Source organism: Pleuronectes platessa, chromosome 17 (genome assembly GCF_947347685.1).
Source record: "Pleuronectes platessa chromosome 17, fPlePla1.1, whole genome shotgun sequence".
In the NCBI taxonomy this organism is placed as follows: Eukaryota; Metazoa; Chordata; class Actinopteri; order Pleuronectiformes; family Pleuronectidae; genus Pleuronectes; species Pleuronectes platessa.
This window is the reverse complement of record NC_070642.1, coordinates 3,025,094-3,039,115: the sequence shown is the minus strand read 5'-3', so window position 1 is coordinate 3,039,115 and position 14,022 is coordinate 3,025,094. Positions and strand designations below refer to the sequence as shown.

Sequence of the window (14,022 nt, the reverse complement as noted above, 5' to 3'; positions counted from 1 at the left end):
ATGTGTTGTTTTGTTTTTCAGGAGCTTGTGGTGACGACTTTGTGGAAGAGGCTTGATAATGAAACGCTAGAGACCCTAACCCTGGCCGACCAGCTCAGTACAAACCTCACTGACCTCAACATTCGCATTGAAGGTACCTACATTTAGGCTGACTCACACTTTTGACTACCTAATACACACAATGCGTGCAAGTTGCACGCTGTAATTACTGTGTCCGTATATGTTAATGTGTTCGCGTGTGTGTGTGCAGAGATGATCCAAGACTGGGAGCTGTACAGTGTTCAGCAGGATGTGGACCCAGAGGTGGTCAGACGCAACACAGACAAGGCCCGGGTAATGTTGACCAGGATGAGGAAACTGGACCTGTCCCCACGAGAGCCTGTTGCCACCGACGAGTCGACTGAGGCTCATGACTGTGAGTACAGACAAGAAACATGACAGAAGAAGAGAGAAAGAAGAAACACACACATACAGTACACAAAGTTACATGTTCTTACCCTCAATGATATTGCATGGCACTCCTGACATTGAATGCAACTAATTCACTTTTGACCGTTGTATGGAAATTGAAGGTTAGAAGAACTGTATCCTCATGTTAAAAGTCCCCCCATGTTCAGCTGTGTGCTGAACAGCAAATAATCAAATCGATCAATGAATCCAAAAGGATTATGGTAAATGATAACAGTATACAAGAATTGTTATAAAGTAAGAAAACTGATGTTTTTTTAACATAAACATCTTTGGTGATGTTAGTAATTCCCCTCAGGGTGTTGATTAGAGAAATGTGTGTTTTTATTTATTTTTGGCCAACATTTTATCTTTAAGCCCCAAAAAAGAATACATTTCAGACCAGCTACCGTGTTTTTCTTTAGTTTTAATATTACAAAATTCCAAAAACATCCAGGCATAATATACATTTTTCAGCAGAAGAGACCAACTGAGCCTTAACAGACCACTATGAACACCAACAAAACTAAGTGAAAGATTGCAGCTTTGTAGATTGTGCTAAATGCTACCATCAGCATGCAAACATTCTTAGAATAAAAATGTTAACATACTGATGTTCAGCATGAATTGTCCATTGTGGAAATGCTTAGAGTCCGCAAGCCATCATCTTGTAAGTTGTACGTTTTTAAATCCATCATTCTTGCTACAGTTCTACTTCATTGTCAGTCCAAGAATATCCATCACTGTTCTTCTGCAGGGTAGACAATGCACTTCCTGTTTACAACGCTATGCACATGATCAGTCAGAGTGAATGATCATGTGATATTTGTTTTCAAGTGTGTTAGCATGGACAGATATAATTTCATGTCGGGACGGAGAACATTATGTTTTAATATGTAAATGAAATGATGTTAGCTTTATGTTAGTGCTTTAGAATGCATTTGCTTTTAAGAACTATAAAAAAATATAAAAGATGTTTATTGGACCATTATTATTATTATTAATAAACTAAAGTTCTGACACACTGAGCTTCATCTGATGTACTAGAGGCATTGCCTCACCTCCAATCCATGAAAGCCTGTTAAAAAATGTATTGCAATCAATGCAATACTCCTATTCTTCAATGCACACATAGAGAGGGACCAGACATATTTAAATTACAAGCTCATCTAGATTTTCCCTCAGCAACAGTGTAACAGGGCTGCCCATTTTGGCCTGAGATCATATTGTAGCAAGTCACTCAAGTGTTAGACAAGTGACAATAAGTAATGTTTATCTTATTGTGTTGTCAGTGCTGAGGCGTATCCGTCAGTTGGAGAAGAAGCTGATGATCACAGAAGGCCGACTCTCCCCTGTCAGGGAGATCCTGTCCCGCTTCTCCACCAAGCTATCGGACGCGCAGACCTCTCTCCAGAAGGCAGCTGGCGACGTGCAGGACACGGAGGACATGAACAAAGCCAACGTCCTCAAATTCCAGAGGAGCGAGGTGAGCACTCCTCTCTCATTCTGTTTGTCACTATAAATTAATTTGGAAGGAGAGGACATTAGTCTGGTGCTAAATGCAGTGTGAGGGAGATCTTGCTGTACTTTGCCAGGCAAGTCAGAGGAGCATATTCTATGTGGTTCAGAACAGAAACACTAAACCATCTGTGGGAGCTTTGGACTGTTACATTAGGAGGAGGCCCACAGTGGGGGATGAGAAATGCTGCAGTGCAATTTTTTTTCCCTATGACAATATCCAGAGCTTGCACATGAACATCAAGGCTTCCCATGATGTAATATTCATCCGAAACGGTATGTAATTACTGTAGGAGGGGATTCAGTTTCTCTTCTGCCAACTTTTGGAGAGTAACTCAAAACGTAGTCATGCATTTAGACTGCCAAGCAAAGAGTTTACTCTATATATGGTTGACAGGGGGATAGAGGTGCGTATATGCAGATTTTTGTGATATTTACATACAACTTGGTAGGAAGATTTCCCTTATAGCTTAATTCATCCAGAGATACATACTGTTTTAAAGTTTAACTTTATCCCTAAATTCTGGTTGAAGTGCCTCTCACTGGAACTCCAAGAAATGCCTTTTGAAAACCATGCTTGGAGCCACATTTGTTTGTTCATCAATAGCATCATATCCCCTTTGTGCATATATCAGAAGCCAGAAGCATCAAAACTGAATTTTCATCCAGTTTTAATTCATATTTTTTTGACACAGTTATTTAATCTTGGTTGTTTTGAACTGTATGTTTTATCTGGATGAAGGATTGTAGTGATCAGATGTCCGTGTCTGGACCAGTTGAACATATAGCTAAACCAAACAAGAGGTAAAAGAGATGGAATATTGGGCCGACATGTTATTGCTGATGAAATTTGACCAAAAATACTACAAATTATGTAAAACCTTCATATAAATATGGATTAATATCAATTTATGGATTATTAAATAAGTAGAAAATCTGATTTGAAGCTCATTGTGAACTGCAGTATCTGAGAGTTCAAGTAAGTTTATGTTCACAGTGCAGTGGGATGTAGAAATCATTGGCTGCCTTCTGGACAGGGAACATAATAAAACATCTAGACAGCTTACAATTGCTTTGCACAATGTTTGGCAGTAATGTAACTATACAGGGGTTTAAATAAAAAAATTATAAGAACAATAGTATCAGTTGTTTAGTTTATATGGTGTATTGAGATGTCATCATCGTGGATTTGTTGAATTTCAACTGTGTAAAATCAAGTGGTTGGAATTTGGATCCAGGAAGTTGTAACCATGTCCTAGTTGACATTGTGGGTCTGCTGCACAGAACAGCTGTGGCTGTACAGTGTGTGTGTGTGTGTGTGTTTGTGTGTGTGTGTGTGTGTGTGTGTGTGTGTGTGTGTGTTTGCGTGTGTGTGTGTGTGTTTGCACGCGTGCATGTGCGTGTGTGTGTGTGTTCACATGTTATCAGTAATGGGGATCTCCATGATCAGGGTCTCCCATTCAATGCCATGAATGCTGCACTAACAAAACCCAGAGCGTCTCCTAATCTGGGGCTCTTCAGCACAAACCGGTTGACACCAGTTGCAGCCACAGTTTGCTCACTGCTGAGTTACCAAGCCAATCACACCATCTCAGCATTGTGCCATATTTAGTCATGCGGTGTGGGTAGTGTCAACTTCAATCGCAAACATCCAAATACCACAAATGTTAATCCACGTCCTTTACAGTATGTGAATTGATCATTGTGTTTTGTGTGATTGGAACTTTAAGATGTTAAGCATCACAAAGAACTGACACAGTGAACTGGAAGCACAGAAAACTGAATACACAAAGGATAACCAAGCACAGGTCCACACTTTAGGACAGGTGCAGACAATTCTAACTGCAGGAAAAGGGACAAAGACAGGAAATCAGAATCAGCCTTATTTGCCATGTATAATACTAAGAATATGACTCGGTGTAGTTGCATTCAGTAAACCTACACAAATAGACAACACTACCAGAAACTAGCTAAATAAGCATTACCACTCTGTGCAATAGAGATAAACTGTACAAAGCAGTAGTGCAACGGGAAACAAAACGTGAAAGGGTTGACAACAAACATTTAAATACTAATCATGACCAGAAGACAATATTGCAGTGGTGCAGAATGCAAAGATGCTGATACAAATATGGATCGATAACATACAACAACAGACCAACCAAGTAAATGGCACACAAGGAAAGTGGCCTCAAAATAAAAAAGGAAATAAACTTGAGGAGTCAAACAACTGAAAGTCCAAACAAAGAATTCAAGAAGTCATCAACAATTTAACAATATATTATAACATATTACAGTCTATATAGGAGCAGATCTTAATATGTTCAATATCTGTTTTTGTCTCCTGGCATTGTGGCTTTACTGGATTGTTGCCTGTGCAGAAAATAAGCAGGTGTGATGTGTAAACTTGAAGTCCAATATCTATTTGTTTAGTGGAGTCAAGAAGCCTTAATTTAGCATAGCACAAAATACATAACCATGAGTAAACTAGATCACACACCTTCTTCTTTGCACTACCATATTTCACATACATGAATTGAAAACAGATACATCCAGCTCATTATCTAGAGCCACACCAATTTCACACAGTATTAGATATCACCACTTGCGTGATTTCTGATATTCTGAGATCTCTCCTGAGACTCTTAATCCAATCCACAGTTAACAGGCTCTCAAGTTTAAAAAAAATCTGTTCTGTAGTTTTTGTGTAATCCTGCTAAAAGACACACAAACAGCCATGTGAACACAACCTCTTTGGCGGAGGTAAAAAGAATGTAGCTCATGTGATTCTGGTTCTCAGCTATACTCTTTTAAAGATCACAAAGTAGATCCTGATCTCAAAGATTAAATGAGGGCTGTATGTTTATGAATGACTACCCCGACTTAGGTTGCCACTATAACTCTGACACTATAACTCTGACACAAACTGTAGTTAAGGATTATCTCCCTGTGCCCCCAGACGAAGCAGCTGCTGCTGACAGAGGACCAGACTTCTGTCAATGACACACTGGAAGCAGCCAGAGTTACCATCTCTGACACGGAAAGGACTGTGGCTGAGGTGGATGCTATGGTGCAGGTGAGGCCTACATGACTGTGAGGACTGTGTTTACCTGAACCCATAAGGTGGGTGCAAGGGTAAGAGAGGAATTATCAGTGTCCCTGCTGTATAATGATGTTCAGGTTTCCTCACTGGATGAGGTAGTATTATAACCTCATAGACTGTTCTAAGGGGTTGCACTATCTCAGGCCTTGCATTGGATTAATTAACTCCTGGGATTCAGCCTATGCCAGATTCTAAAGCTGGTCAATTTGATTTGGAGGCAGTTTATGGATTGTCTGTGATTGAATCAGCAGTGTCCTTCAGCAGTTCTCTGTTGGAAATTACAAGCATCCAGCAGTAACTATGTAAACTTTATATGTGTGTGTGTGTGTGTGTGTGTATGTGTGTATGTGTGTGTGTGTGTGTGTGTGTGTGTGTGTGTGTGTGTGTGTGTGTGTGTGTGTTTGTGTGTGTGTGTGTGTGTGTGTGTGTGTTTGTGTGTGTGTGTGTGTGTGTGTGCGCGCTTGCGTGCGTGTTTTCATGAGTTTGGGTAATCACAAAGTAAATGATGATACTTGTAAGAACAACGTCTGTGCAGAGATGACTGATTACTGTCGCAAGTTAGTTAAATGCATGTGTTCATTTGTCTGTACAGAATGTGACTGAGTACCATGCAGCGATCGATGGCGCCAGCCAAATGCTGACAGAGAAGACGCAGAATCTCTCTCTGGCTGACAGAGATCTGGTTCAGAGGGCAGACGATCACGCCAAGGAGCTTGAGGAACAGGCCAATGAACTGGAGGAGTAAGACATACTTTCATACACATTATCAAGCCCATGCACATCAGCAAAATGTTCACCCTGTTTGCATCACTGAGCATTTAGCCGACTGAAGATCTAAATCTTTGAAAATGAAATATTGTGTACTTTTACTTCTGAAAATGGATCAGGTGCCCACTGTAGTTCATAAAAAATAGTAGCCAAACAGGAGAATTATAGTATTTGAAGGAAGCAGCAGCACATTAATAAACCTGTGGTGCACTAGTGTGTGTTTCTGCAGATGGCATATGTAAGAATGTATGTAAGATTAAAAATAAACTTCACTGACAAAGCTCTATGACACAAAGGAGAAAGATTTGGATTCACAAAGCACAGTATTTGTTAGTAGGACACATTGCGTGTTATTTTTTTAAACAATAAAATACAAAATAAAAAATGCAATTGCAATCCATATTCTGAAATAGCAGTTTAGTTATTTATTTCCTAGTCTTGATCAAAGACATTTTGAGCCAGTGAGCCAACAACAACAATACTAAACAGAAGTAGCTTCATGGAAATGCAATCATTAATTTTGTTATTATCAATTTGGCTTATGGTTCTGTTAGATGTCAAATGTCTACAAAATGTCTACAAAATGTCAACAGCAGAAATCAAGAATACAGTTTAAGTGCTATTTCTTATTTGGCTCTGAAAAAAGCTGCTTTTGAAAAATTGAAAGAAAAATTGGACACTTGAAGGCAGCAGAACATGCTGAAATCATGACATAACGTCATCAGTTTGTAATGCATAATGAGCAAGCAAACATGTTACATACTCCCACATGCAGAGGTCACAGGGCAACATTAGCAGTCATGTATTTGCTGCTGGAAACCGGGTTGATAGGAGTATTGAGCAAAGACGAAAAAACACAAAAATCGTCACAGTTGGAATGATGATTCTTTGTGGGGCTGTTACTACGAGCAGCCTATTTAAAGGAAGTCATTTGATTCATTGTAATCATTTTCTCCGATTCAATTATTGCATGTTTTATGTGATGTCCTGTTGCAATGTAGACTCATGGAACAAGATGGTAAATTATTACCCTCCTGTCTCATCCAGGGATCTGAGAGCGAGCGATGCCAACGGCTTTGTACAGAGAGCCATAAGTGCTGCCAACGTCTACAACAACATTGTGAAATACATTGACGATGCAAATATCACCTCACTCACAACCTTCAACTTATCACAAAGAGCTGAAGATGTAAGTTACATTGCAGAGCTATGCAACATCAATCTGCTATAATTTAAAACTGATACAATACAAGTTTTCACCCTGTGTGTTCTGTGTTTAAGGTTGTCGCAGTGATCAACACTCAGCTCGGACTCCTTGTAACACAGAGTGACAATGTTTTCAAGGAATCTGTGTCATTACACTCAGAACAATCTGGTATGGTATGCTTTATTCACAGATATAATTATAGTCAAAGTCCCAATTGGATGTCATTAACAATTTTTTTTCTTTAACAGAGGTTGAAACTGAGGTGATTGACAAGCTTAAATACATTGAGGAGACCAAAGAAACCATGGATAAGAACACCAAAAAGCTTGCAGACATAGTGCAGGATATCGGTGGAATTCAGAGAGGTAAGATGACGCTTGGTTGTTTTAAAGTTAATTGTGTTAACTGTGTGTCCTGTTTTTAAAAAGTAGCTTGCCAGTGGGAGAAAGCAGCCAGCTGACACAGTCTGAGTTCTGCCCAGTTGAATGATAACCCACTTTTCATCATCAACTATATGTCGCAAACCCTGTAATACTATTCCAGAATGTACGCTCTTTCATCCTCTGCATCCATTTCCAGACGGAACACCACAGCGGCTGGAGTTCACACTGGAGGTGGCCGAGGGGACGCTCAACCACTCAGCAGAGGTCCTTCAAACCATCACGCCCATAAGCAGCAAGGTTGAGGAATGGGCCAAAAACATGAGAAACAATGAATACTCTGCATCTGCTTATGAAGAGGCTGTTTCCTCTGCCGGAGAAACAGGTATCAGACTCAGGCCAACACACATGTATCTTGAATGCTGCAATGATTATCAGCAGGCAATTAGTATTAAACCATTTATCATGTGTCGACCCTGCTAACCATTCAATCTACTGCACTGACGGTCTCTTAGTATAAGCATCATGCCGAAACCCTCTCTTTCTGTTGAACTGTTTTGCAGTGGAGACCCTGAACGTGCTTGTTCCCGAGCTGCTGAACAAACTGAGGGTGGTTGAGGAGAAGAAGCCTGTCAACAACGTGACCACCAACATCATGAGGATCAGAGAGCTCATAGCCCAGGCCAGGAGCGTGGCCAAGAAAGTCAGTTGACTTTAAACATGGTTAAAGTGCAGTAGAACTAGGAGACACATGCTTAATTTTAGCCCAAGAAGCCCACAGCAGTAGTATAGACTTATTGTCAGGACATACACTTTTGTATGATTTACTTACAATATTACTTTTGGAGTCAAAACTGTCCACACATTTCCAAACCTTTTTTTATTGTGCACCTCATGTTGATATCTGTTTTCTTTTTTTCTCACACAATCATCAACTTCATTGGTCTGGTCTCTGTGGTTTGATTTCAATCCCAGGTCCAAGTGTCCATGAAGTTCAACGGCCAGTCCTCGGTGGAGGTCCACCCTCCCAGTAACGTGGAAGAACTGAAGACAGTGACAACAATCAGCTTGTTCATGAGAGTGGACCCTGACAAGGATCCCATTGAGGATCGTTTCATCCTTTACCTGGGAGACAGACATGTGAGGATAGAATTAGTTGTTCCTTAGTGAATTAACAATGCTTAACAGGAAGAATGCTAAGCAACAGCAAGTACACTGCATGTACTTGCTGTTATTGTGCCAACTGCTTAACAACCAACTGCTTAATGTAGTGGCTGGGTATGTGACCCACAGCCGTTGCTAAGACTTTACAGGCCTGCACACAGTGGCTGAGGTCAATGATGAGATGCAGGGAGCAGCTTGTGGATATGAATAGTTTGTTGTGTTCGTGGGAGCAGGAATATCAGCCTTTGAAAATGTACAGTTGCCCCATTCAGGAGACGCCTGTGACAATGCTGCATGTGAATAGCTTCAAAGTTAGAGTTCATTTACATAAATACCGTTAACCCGCCCACTGGGGGGGCACAGAAAGAGAGCAGCTACACAATGTGAGGTCTCTGTGTTCTCTGACATTTTACCTTGGCGATGTTACTGCCAATGAACTGTAGTGCATGCAATGGTGTTGGTCTACAGCAGAAAAAAGCAGTGGGGATAAAATATAATGCGGGAGGGGGAGGGGGAGGGGCGGCTGCTGTGCAATGCAAAGCCTGCCGCAAAAATGTTGCCTCATTGTGTTGTCTAAATGACTCTGGCAACTCTCATACCGTTTGCATTTTTAAGAGGGATGTTTTGGGTCTTACACCCCGTCACAGTTACTCCGTGCTGACACTTTGAAACAGCAAGCAGGGGAAGCAATACAAGTTATTACTTATTCCACATCAAGTTAGCCGTCTCTGTTTCTCAAACCTCTTGTTATGAGAAACAGAGTTTACACATCCTCATCACTTGCCAGCTGCTGAATCTGTATGTCTATATGTTTTAGAAGGAAATTAACCAAATAAAGATTGAATACAAATTTTATTGCATGCTCACAGGCACTTATGGTCTACTGGGAGCATTGTACGAGTAAATTATTATTATTATAAAAATTAAATTATGTTAAACATGTTTATACAGGCTTTTTTGTCTCAGGATATAAGAGGAGGCGTGTCATATTAACCAGCCGCCACTGTTGTAAACTAAAAAAAGGCCATGTTCGGAAAACTCACTCTGTTGTTTTCTGGTGATTATTCCCTCAGGGTAAGAAAGACTACATGGGTCTGGCTATCAAGAACGACAACCTGGTGTACGTGTACAACCTCGGGGGTGAAGATGTTGAGATCCCGCTGAGTTCAAAGCCTGTCAGCCAATGGCCTGCAGTCTTCAACTACATCAAAGTAGAGAGGTATTGTATATGGGCCATAGAAACATCCACTTTGTGCAAGAAGCACTTGTACAAACAGATCTGTTGGCCCTTACAAATTATTTAACTTATATGTCAGATTCCCTTGTTTAATCTGATTGAAGCTGAAATTTAAAGCTGTTGCTGCAAACCAACAAATGTATAATTAAGATAAACTACTTTTAGAAACCCTGTGATTCACTGGCCACTAGTAGCACTGTAATGTTTTTTAAGCAATAACTTTTAAATGTTCAACAAAATTATTTTGGTTGACAAATGTGTGTGTCTCTTAGTGTTAAAATGACTTTTGTTACCTTTGCCTCTTTGTGATTTCTGCCTGAAGGCTAGGCAGACATGGAAAAGTCTTTCTGACCGTCCCCAGTCAGAGCTCCACAGACGAGCAGAAGTTCATCCAGAAAGGCGAGGCTCCAGGCACAGACTCAATGTTTGACATTGAGCCCAAGGATATAGTGTTCTTTGTTGGTGGTGTCCCACCAGATGTCAAGGTAATATATGAAAAAAATGCCCTTAATACAAATAAATATTTATTTAATCGCTAGGTTATTTTTTACATGTGACTGTGTTGTTGTAATTGTTTTCAACCTAGCTTCCTCCTCCTCTGAGTCTCGCTCCTTTTGTGGGCTGCATCGAGTTGGCCTCGCTCAACAATGATGTGATCAGTCTGTACAATTTCAAGGCGACTCACAAAATGGATGAGGTGACATCATCACCATGCCCCAGGTACACATGTGCATGTCTGGATTAAGTCCACATTCTCCGTTCTCTCAAAATACAATCCACAGAGCAGACTAAAGAATATCTGCCTGTGGCTCATGCTTGTCAATCAGTACAAATGATCACACTACAATCAGCAGGATAATTTGGCTGCAGTTTGTTGTGTTTTTGAGATGTATTATTTCATTTGTGACTTTGGTATTGTTCTTTGGTGGATCACATATCCAATCACATTTCTTGTTTTTTCTCTTAGGTACAAGTTGGCATTCTCACAGAGTCGCATCGCCAGCTATCTATTTGATGGAACAGGCTACGCTCTGATCAACAATATTGAGAGGAGGGGCAAATTTGGTGTTGTTACGAGATTTGATATTGCAGTGCGAACAGTTGCAAACAATGGCGTCCTTTTCGTCATGGTCAATGAGGTAAGTCCAAAGACTGTAGTCCCCCTTTAAGACTCCACATGTGTGACATCTTGAAATGTATTTTAAGACAGGGATTTGCCCTATACAGCAATTTGTGTGGTATTATATAACATTTATTTCACGTATTATAATGGTTTAAGTAGAAACACGTTTAATTATACACTGCAATAAATTATTCTGCATTTATTTTCTACTTTTTGCAGGACAAATACTTCCTTTTGGAAATGAAGAATGGCTTTCTGCGTCTAATGTATGACTTCGGCTTCACCAATGGACCAAGGGTTTTGGAGGATAATTTACCAAAACTGCAAATAAATGACGCACGATACCATGAGGTACGTTTTACATTTGTAATTTAGTTGGCTGAACATGCATGAGTTATGTTTTGCTGTAACTGTTGGTGTTTGGTGTTTGTGCACAGTTGTCAGTCATCTACCATCAGTCAAAGAAGGTGATCTTGCTCGTGGACAAAAGCCATGTTAAATCGTTGGAGAATCCAAAAACCACACTGCCGTTCTCAGATATATACATCGGTGGGGCTCCATCAAGCATCCTCAAATCCAGGTGAGCAAAAATAAAAAGGCATTAGAGAGAAACTGATTGTTATTCTGAAAGTCTGAAGATAATTCATGTTTCTACATCAGTCATTACTCTCCCTGTAACTCTGTTTTGGTCTTCATTAACTCTAGTTATGCCTCCAGCTACAGTTGTGACTAGAGTTTCAGTTTCTCCGTACTCGTGCACAGACTTCCTCCCTTTCTGTTGAACATAATATCTCAGAAATTTTCAGATTTGGCCCAAAGTTTGATTTCGTCTCAATGATGAACTGATTACATTTTGGCAAAAAAGGTCAACGTCTCAATAACCTCACAAAACAAGTTTTTTGTCATGACAAAGGTCCAATAGGATAAAAATATGAAGTGATAACGTATTTCATTTAAAAGCTCAAAGGTGAACATCACTGTGACATCATAATGGTCTCCAAAAACACTTTCTCTCTTTTGTTTATCATTTCGTATACCTCACGTACAGACATTTTGGCAATAATTCCTACAACTTGCCTGGTTGGTGGAGCCAAACAACCGCAAAGCAGTAACTACAGTTAAAGTCATAACTCAGGAACAGGCAGACATTGTCACTTTCATGTCCTGCATATTGACGTCTTGTTTGAGCATCATAGAGATTCTCCACTTATTGGTGACAATACTGTGTGCATATCATCCCAGGCCAGAGCTGTCGGCTGTAGTCGGCCTTAAAGGCTGTGTGAAAGGTTTCCAGTTCCAGAAAAAAGACTTCAACCTGCTCGAGGAGCCTGGAACCATTGGCATCAGCAGTGGCTGCCCGGAGGAGTCCTTTGTAAGTGCTCCTTCACATCCCCTTCTCACTTTGTCACTGAAGATGCACTGTTTATGTCCCTATTGAGTCAGTACCTCATAGATCAACACACATCTGCACCCACACTAGCTTTCACTGTCAGGATGAGAGAAAATAGGTGCACTACAGCTTTGTTTTGAGTTTGTCAAATCGTATCTTTAGGCTGCATGGTGAGTGAAAGCTTTGGGGTGATGAAAGTTACATGTGTTTTGTATCATGATAGATGTCCCATAAAGCCTATTTCACTGGAGAGAGCTACCTGGGATCCACAGGAAAGATTTCACCCTGCGACAGCTTTGAGGGAGGACTCAACTTCAGAACACTTCAGCCCAGCGGACTTCTGTTCTACCACAGTGAAGGGGTACACACAAATCCATGTTTGTATTGTGAATCTGTTAGTTGAGGACAATTTAATTTCAGGATGGTTTCTATTGGTCTAAGAATGCTGTGATGGAGAGCAGGACTTTTTCTTTTTAAGACCTTCTTGTGCTGCTGAATGACAAATATGTTCCATAGTATCTATATATCTAGTATCTAAATTATAACTACTTTTATTTTCTCTTTCTACAGTCTGATGAGTTCAGCATCTCCCTGGAGAATGGAGCAGTGGTGATGAACACCAGAGGCACAAGAGTCAAATCCCACAAGAAACAATACAGTGACGGAAGGACACACTTCTTAGTGGCCTCAGTGAACAATCAGAAGTAAGTGTTTGACTGAGCAGCTGCAGAATCAGCAGTTGTTCAGCCCCCATTTGCATCGTATTTCCACATTACTATATGAAGTTAAGTCATCAGACTTTTATTCATTTTCCTGTACTATTGGTTTATTTTTCTTGTGTTGTCCCGTCAAAGTTTAATTTATATTATTGTTTAAGTCATTTTTGTGGCATGGCAATTCTCTTATTAATCTAATTGCTTGATTGCTTAACTACAGGGCGTTTTAATGACACGCTTTCATGTGATCATAGACACTTTCAGATCTTGTTAATCAGGTACATTGTTTCTAGTTTCACTCCAACCCTACCAGTGTGAAGGTTAGATCACAATTACATTAACAATGGATGTGATGCAACCCATGAGTATTGTGTAACCATACAATAAAGTAATAACAGTTACTGACTCCTCAGTTTTCAGAATGTCAACATGTTGATGGCTAGCTGTGATCCCATTGCAAGATGGTCTCTAGTTTAAATACGCAAAAAAAAAAAGGGTGGTAGGTAAACAGTTGTTAGGAAAAGTGGGTGGTGTGTACACTAAAGCAGGCCATTAGAAAATTTGTATCAGAACCAATAATTGGTTAACTGGTATACTGTGAACTTTAGGTATTCTCTGTTGGTGGATGACAAAGACAAGCAGGAGAAGAAACGTCCATCATCAGCCACAAGACCCTCATCAGGCTCTGCTGTAAAGACCTTCTACTACGGAGGGTCTCCAAGCAGCAGCTTCAAGAACTTCACAGGCTGCATCAGTTATGCCTACATCAACAGGTAAATCACTACAGCTGAGAGTATGACTGGAAGGAACATATTTATTCTTCTCTTTATAATAGGCAAACTGCCCCCTTCATATCCCTCCAGTCTGTAACAGGGAATATTTAACTCTAGTTGCTGCTTATGTTCTGAGGATGTCACTCTCAAATAAAGTAGGTTAAGGACATGGTGTGTTTCAATGAAGACATGATAG

The 14,022-nt window shown here is 40.2% G+C and overlaps 1 protein-coding gene across 1 annotated transcript in view; it reads left to right on the top strand.

Annotated features, from left to right (window-relative positions):
* The window catches only part of lama4 (laminin, alpha 4), a 30,298-nt gene that overhangs the window by 11,981 nt on the left and 4,295 nt on the right, over positions 1-14,022 (top strand). The window contains exons 11-31 of the mRNA XM_053445411.1: positions 22-133; positions 251-415; positions 1,740-1,933; positions 4,925-5,041; positions 5,661-5,809; positions 6,884-7,025; positions 7,118-7,211; positions 7,292-7,408; positions 7,623-7,808; positions 7,987-8,126; positions 8,399-8,563; positions 9,661-9,806; positions 10,147-10,309; positions 10,411-10,544; positions 10,792-10,963; positions 11,167-11,298; positions 11,385-11,527; positions 12,190-12,319; positions 12,561-12,698; positions 12,908-13,041; positions 13,662-13,826. Of these exons, the coding sequence (XP_053301386.1) occupies positions 22-133; positions 251-415; positions 1,740-1,933; positions 4,925-5,041; positions 5,661-5,809; positions 6,884-7,025; positions 7,118-7,211; positions 7,292-7,408; positions 7,623-7,808; positions 7,987-8,126; positions 8,399-8,563; positions 9,661-9,806; positions 10,147-10,309; positions 10,411-10,544; positions 10,792-10,963; positions 11,167-11,298; positions 11,385-11,527; positions 12,190-12,319; positions 12,561-12,698; positions 12,908-13,041; positions 13,662-13,826 (3,038 nt within the window). The remainder of the gene's footprint in view (positions 1-21; positions 134-250; positions 416-1,739; positions 1,934-4,924; positions 5,042-5,660; positions 5,810-6,883; positions 7,026-7,117; positions 7,212-7,291; positions 7,409-7,622; positions 7,809-7,986; positions 8,127-8,398; positions 8,564-9,660; positions 9,807-10,146; positions 10,310-10,410; positions 10,545-10,791; positions 10,964-11,166; positions 11,299-11,384; positions 11,528-12,189; positions 12,320-12,560; positions 12,699-12,907; positions 13,042-13,661; positions 13,827-14,022) is intronic.